General features: G+C 40.5%; 1 protein-coding gene across 1 annotated transcript; it reads right to left on the bottom strand.

The window, feature by feature from the left end:
- Positions 1-1,729: 1,729 nt before the first annotated feature.
- On the bottom strand, positions 1,730-4,934 carry LOC131027805 (subtilisin-like protease SBT1.7). Its single transcript, XM_057957897.2, is given in 2 exon segments — positions 1,730-3,023; positions 3,025-4,934. Coding segments are annotated over 2 exon segments (2,292 nt in total). The 5' UTR covers positions 4,239-4,934; the 3' UTR covers positions 1,730-1,945.
- Positions 4,935-7,401: the final 2,467 nt, after the last annotated feature.

Raw genomic sequence — 7,401 nt, 5'->3', positions numbered from 1 at the left:
ACTTTTTTGAAACAGGATCTCAATTCATTTCAAATGAGATCACGATTAGTTTAAAACAGGATCTCGTTCCTAAATTTTAGGCTCAGGATACCACTGTCTACAAAATTCTGTTTTCATTTTTCAACTCAGGACCTCAAAGCCAAATGGGATCTCAATTCATTTTGGTCGGGATCCTATTGCACTCCGCGTGATTTGTGAAAATTGGCCGAGTGTAAAACTTCCACTCTAAGTGGACTCAACTTATTGCTCTTACCCATTTACCAATAAAGGATGACTTTAGTTAATGAAGCTTTGAGTTGAGGATTGAATATTGATAATTGATATTGTAGCTACTCAATTAAGGGCCACTTGAGGTACTGCAATTCTCTTAGTAGTTTAGATTGTTGTTGCTAATGATAGCTTAAATTTTTAAGTTACTTTCCTTGATTTAGATAGATGTTATTGATAAGTTGTGTAAGATAAAGTTATGTGTAGTCAAGTTGCATTATAGTTAATTTTAGTAGAAACAATTACCCATATCAATGGATATACCAATAGATTTACTTTCAACATGATTATGCTTTCAATTTAATTTGTTGCTTCAAGTTGTATATGCAATCAATAAAATAGCTTAGAGTCTCCTCAATTGCTTATATAGTGCCAACATCATCCAAGAAGATACATTTCTTTGGTAGATAATTAAATGTGACACATTTGAGTTAATAGGTTATTTGATAAGGGATCTGTTGGTTCATTGAGTTGAATGCATGTCTTTTTTGCATCAATGTATTACACTTACATGGAGTTAAGTCACCTACCATGGACTTTCCAATATCCTTCACCTCTATCCATGAGCCCTTTCTTGATGATTCTTTCTCCTATTAGATTTTCTCTACCAACACCAATGTCCTTGATTATATATTGGCTAGAGTTTCCCATTATCCTATCTTTTCTTATTTTCTTTGTGTACATTGCTTTCATGTCACTTTGTCCACTAAGCCTTTCTCAACTTTCTCCATTAGTTAGGTCACTTCTATATCTCCTCATGACCTAGATGATTATACTTGCCCTACTTTGCTAAGTTCTCCTATCACAGACGCTTGTTTATCTATAAGCCATAGTATTTGTTCTTGTTATCCCTCACTTTTTCCCCCTTACTACATCTATCTCATATCCCAAAATCTAGATGGTAAGCATATTTCTTCCCTCCTCCCTACTATTGTTGTTATTGCTACCACCCTACATACTTCCTCATCCAAAGGCTCTCATACTTCTTCTAATGATGTAATTTGTGCACCTTATGATGATTATTCCACCCTTGAGCCTATTCTTGATCTATACTTGCAAGTGCATTGCCAAGTAGACATTAACATCACATTGATTTATTCATTCTACATTTCCAAACATGAATAGAATTTAGTGGAAAGTTTTGGCTTTAGGTTAACCTAAATGTTAACTAATAGAGCATAACTCATATTCTCCAAGCCTTTTCAAGACAAACCAAGCTACTAAGACACATTTCAAATATTGTTTCCTTTTAATGCTTCCAAAACCTCTTATTTTATGGTTGGTATTTTAGCAGTGTGAGAAGCATTGTTGTTGGTATAAGCTATAGGTTCTAACTTTGCCAACAAAACTCAATTTCATGAAAAATATTGTCGTAATTGATTATATTGATTGAATTTCATTTTGAAATTAATTAATTAACTAATTCTATTTTTTAGTCCACAATATGAGCAATCTATTTTTGGGTTTATAAATGATTTATAATAAATATGAGACTGTCCCATATTCCCAATATGTAGGAGACACCTAACTTATCTCTACTTCAAATACAAGACTTACATCCCCTAATCCCTCCATTATATGAACTTCTAATCTCTTTTTTAAAAGCAATTTTTAGATTTGCTTATTTAGAAATTGATCGATTTATTTAATCGCAAAAACAAAGATTAGAGCCCGTTTATCATTGCCAGGTAAAGGCAACGGGACTCCTCACCAAATGTATTCCATCTGTCCATGTGATCGATCCGTAGCTTCCAGAGCCTGAGGAACTTGCAGCCCTATTTGTCGATGTAAAGCTCACAGTGTATGAACGCTTCTCCATGCTCTTTTTGAAGGAGAGCATGCTCGGAGTCACCGCTATGCTCACACCATCGCCGGGCGGTGCAGAGACAGTAACTCTGTACTTTGCTGGGCCATCACCCACATTGGTCACGCTCCTCTGGTATTTCAAGACTTGGGTTGAATTGGATTTAGTGAAAACAAGGGAAAACGAGGGGTAATTGATGTTTCCTGGATCTTTGTGAAGACGAGCGTTTATAGGGCAAGTGGTATTGCTCCTGGTTAATGTCCGCATCTGCTGCGGTGTGTAGTTCAGCGAGCAGAGAAACTGAATGTAATCTCGCAGACCCATGTCGTAGACAAGACCAGGGGTGAGCGCTTTGTTGGGGTTCAGATGACCCGCACCGTGCACAAAGGGGGAGGACTCTGCTTGAGTAACGGCATCGCGGAGAGGTTTGGCCGTGTTGTCCTGAGTGTAGGCCGTGGTCATTAGAGCGGATCTGATGGCTGCAGGGCTCCATTCGGGGTGGGCAGCCTTGATCAGGGCCGCTATGCCGGTCACATGAGGGCAGGCCATGGATGTTCCTGAAACAATCCGGAAATTGGGATCCGTCCACGCTGCCAGAATGTCCACGCCTGGCGCGATTATGTCCGGCTTCAGAATTTGGGGCGTCAGAGAATTGGGCCCTCGCGAGGAGAAGGCCGCCACCATGGGCGCGGGCTTGGTTTTCACCACTGTGACAGCGCCCTGGGACAAAATCCTCGCCGTTGCGTTTCTGTTTTTTTTGATGTAGTTTTTTATGAGGTTCCCGGTTCTGAAATCCACTGCTAAAGCCGGAAGCAAATGGGTATCTGCGACGAGATCTTTCCCGTGTCGCGCCGTGTTGGTCAATATCAGGCCCACGCCCCCTGCAGATTTCACCACTTCCCCCTTTGCCCCTGCGGAGTTGATTCCTCTATCACACACTAAAATTTTACCCGACAGCCGGTGGGTCCAGCGTGTCGTCCAGGCACAGATTGCTGCGAAGAGTGCCGGGCGGGGCATAGATCAGAGGAAACTCTTCTCCCATGGCCAAAGGTTTGCCCGTGTACAGAGAAACCCCACTGTGATGGACCCCGTTGCCCAAGACCAGAGACGCCGGAAATGCCCTGTCTATGGACCCTGCACCGACGGTAGTGATCCAGGGAGCCACGTTGCTCACCGTTGCTCGTTCTGGGCCCGAATTCCCCGCCGAGGCTGACACAAACACACCTCTCTGCATGGCCGAAAACGCAGCCAGTGCTATAGCGTCTGTATCGTAGGCCGCATTTTCGGATCTTCCGATGGACAACGACAGGATGTGAACACCGTCCTTAACGGCTCTGTCCACGCCCGCAAGAACATCAGAGTCCATGCACCCACCAGCCCAGCAGACCTTGTAGACGGCAAGTCTTGCACTGGGGGCCATGCCTGCGGCAGTTCCAGGGGCAAATCCAGAAAAGTTGGCATTTTGTACAAATGATCCCAAAGCTGTGGATGCCGTGTGGGTTCCATGGCCGTCCTGATCACGGGGAGATCTGTACTCTTCGGCCTCATTCACAGGCCCCCTTGAAGCCTCATAGCCTTTACAGAAGAACCTGGCGCCGATCAATTTCTTATTGCAATGCGAAGCATTGAATGCCGTCCCGGCTTCACACTTGCCCTTCCAGCCGGAAGACAATGGTAGTGCCTCAAATCCATTGTCGCTAAAGCTGGGGCTCTCAGGCCAAATTCCCGTGTCCACCATTCCCACAATAACTTGATGGGTATTACTAAATTGGGTATGCCATGCACCATTTTTGGCATCCAATCCCAGAAAGTGAGGGGTGCGCGTGGTATGAAGTCGGTACACGCCCTCTGGATGCACTGCTAGAACTCCTTCCTTTTTCTTCAACGCCTCAGCCTGTGCGGTAGTGAGCTGCGCTGCAAAGCCGTGGATAACTTGATCGTAATTGTAGAGAATATGCTGAGATCCGTCGATTTCTTGATGGGCATCCAAGGATTGCACTAGAGAAGAGTGCCATTGCTCCTCGTTATCAAAAGACGACGGTATCTCCGACTCGAACGTGTGGATTATGTATGTCTGGAGAGAGGCGGCGTCATTCATAGAGCTTACTACTGGAGAAACCGTTGCAGCAAATGCTAAAAAGCAGAGTAACCACATAAATTTCTTCATCACGTTTTCTGAGAAAACAATGGCTGCAAATTCTTGAATAACGAAAAAGAGATCTCATATGCCCCTCCTTGTCATGCGCCTTGAGTGGTTCGTATCTGATTGTGTCTGCAATTTAAAGAATTCCTCCAACTTGCTTTATTTAATTGCCTCCTCTGAGATAAAAATGAATTTTTTTTGGGAAAAGCCGTGTGATGTGACAAAGCCTAGGAACACCCACTCGCTGCACATCCACATTAAACTCTGGGAATAAAGTCTCCCCAGACCAGAGTTTCTGTTGGATACACTAATCACCTGAACTTTGCGATTGTGACATGTGGTGCACGCCATCGAATAGAACAAAGATTTATCTTGAATAATAATACTTCTCTGCAATAATGGCCGCTTGGTACAGCCTGTGGACTCCACTGAAACAGGGAAGGGCTAAGATTCGTTGAATATCATATTCCTCTTCTCTGCAATAATGGCCACTTGGTACAGACTGTGGCCTCCAATGAAACAGGGAAGGGCTAAGATTTGTTGAATATCATATTTCTCTTGGATAATGATCACGACTATGTGCGTCGTCAGAGTGAGCGGCTAATCTCCATACCAAAAAGCAGCCTGTACAAGCATGTTAACATATCATAACATAACGAAAATAGCATCCATCAGCCATTTGCCCACTTGCTGAAGGAATAGAACGGAACGGCAGCGAACGGTTACGGTTGTCCTTTTTAATGTGCCAAAAGATTCTTCAATTTATTTGCCGCCCATTCAAATTCAAAATTTAAATTTATTTCCCACTCGTACAAATTAAAAAATATTTGAAGTTTCTAAACAATGGATACTGATTTTGTTTTCCCATTTGTGAGGTGCAGCAATGCAAGGTGTGGTGATGACAAGTCGCCATGATATCTTATCTTCTATCTTCGTCTTTGGTAAGAGTTTCTAGTTATTTTTTTAATAAAATCTTCTCTGTATTGTATAAATTTGTTTGCTAAATTATTCTCCTCAGATAAATCCTTTGTTTTTGTACCATTAAGCACAGCGAGAATGGCGGCGAAGGATCGAAGCCAGTCATATGAAGACCTCGAAACGGGAGGAGAAGGGTTCTATACCTGGAGCAGCCTGTGTACGAAGTGGTTATGCAAGGATCTAAAATGCAAGTTATAAAGGGTCACATATTCTAATGTGTGCGCTTGTCGTGAGAAGAAGTCAGCTGGATACACCGTTTCTTCTAGAGGAAGTTGCATATTACATAATGGCATTTAAGATGCAAGTTCAATCCGTGCAAGCACTCACCAGCCACGTCGCAAATTTGGCTGAAGTGATAGTGCTTGTCCAAGATTCTCCGGCAGGACACTTAAAAAGTACACTGTGTATTAATAAATGCGGCATTGCTTGTTTGTTTGTTGTCTGGTAGAGGAGTTATTTCTAAAGATATGTTATAGGCGGTTTCACTCTTTTTTTTCACCTGCTCGAATTTTTAGCTTGAAAGAGATTCTAAATAATCTTACAGAACAATTTTTTTTATTCATGAAACCACCTCTCTGCCTTACTATTGTCTCTAGCCAAATTTGTCAATTCTTGAGCAAGAGACTTTTTCTTATCGCGTGGCCTCGATTTCTCTTGTGTTTCTTTTGTTACATGAAGACTAATAATAGGGGAAAGGACCCATAGTTGAGCATGTTCTAGTTTTTGTGATAGAAGTTATTGATTTAATACTCCCACACTGATTTAATGTCCAACTTTTGTACAACATTGCACCAATAGTTGTATGATAAGTACCAATAATTGAAGAAATATACTATTTGTTGTGAAAAGTAACCAATCATGTGATGCCACATGAGCTGCACAAGTACTGGGGTCCTTTTGCACACGTATTGGTCTCACTTTTTTGGGGTTGTTTTGGACACCTTGGCAAAAAGCATGCTGATGTGGCATGATATTTGATGATGTGGCCCTGAAACCTTAGTTATAAGCGGGGGACTTGCCAAGTAAGTTGTTGTAAAAAAATCGGAATGATTTGAAATTTCCACGTTAGATTTTGAGAAGCGCGAAGTTAGGGTGCACAACTACTGGGTCTTTTCCCCTAATTGCTTCTCTTTCAATTTTTTGTTGAGCATATAGACTTTCGAGCTGGTTTTCGTATTGTTGTTACTGGATACACCAGGCTACTGCCACTACCAAGCGAAGGTGCAAGAAGAGTGTCTGTCTATCTCAAAATGTGAGTTTGTTCAAGGAATCCACTACTAATTGGGTATGGTTTGGGTATGTTTTGTTGGACCCACTTACTAATTCGATGCTTCCATTCTATTTTAGGTATCCTTTGTATGGTGATAGGCTTTACACTGCTATCAAATATGCACTCAAACGACTTGCAGAGAATCTTAGCTTGAGTTGTTTCCCTATAATATGAGAGAGACAATGAGAGGGACAATGAGAGACCAACGATCTTTCTCTTGTCGATGTTCCAGGGTAATGAGAGACCAACATCAATGAGATCTCATCAATGAGCCGGTGATCTTTCCTGTCAATGAGAGGGGCAGTGAGAGACCAACGACCATTCGAACATGAATACAGAGCAGCCCGTGTGATGTGCAAAGGCATGAATCACGGGAGCATGGATTTTGTGTGGAGAGTTTTGAATGTCCAGGATTTGTAGAAAGTCCCTTACTCAATAGAAGTTGGGTATTTCAAAGTTCTGAAAATTCAATTCATATCTTTGTCATTAATCACATACTAATTATTCCTCTAATTGATTAAATAATTCTTTAATTAATTTAATTAATCTTATTCTTCTAAATCCATATTTCTTCATTATATTACTATATATTCAATTTCTATTTCTATTCCTAATCAATTAATCATTTAATCATTTTTTAAATATTAATTATTTAATTATTTATGGTTTTAATTCTTTAATCTAAATAATCTTTATTATTTAATTAAATTAAATTTTTAAAAAATTAAATAATTTTTAAAATTATTTAATTAACTAATTCTTTCCTCAAATTCAAATTCCAATTTCTCCAAATTCTAATTTCATTAATTCTTCTAATTCAAATTCCAATTCCTCAAAATCTAGTTTCATTTAATTTCATTAATTCTTCTAATTCTTATTCAAATTTATATTCTTCCAATTTCATCTAATTTAAGTTACATTGCATTTCAATTTCAAATT

The sequence above is a fragment of the Cryptomeria japonica genome, chromosome 3 (assembly GCF_030272615.1).
Source record: "Cryptomeria japonica chromosome 3, Sugi_1.0, whole genome shotgun sequence".
Classification (NCBI taxonomy): domain Eukaryota; kingdom Viridiplantae; phylum Streptophyta; class Pinopsida; order Cupressales; family Cupressaceae; genus Cryptomeria; species Cryptomeria japonica.
The sequence above is the reverse complement of the archived record's forward strand: the minus strand, read 5'-3'. Positions and strand labels throughout refer to the sequence as shown.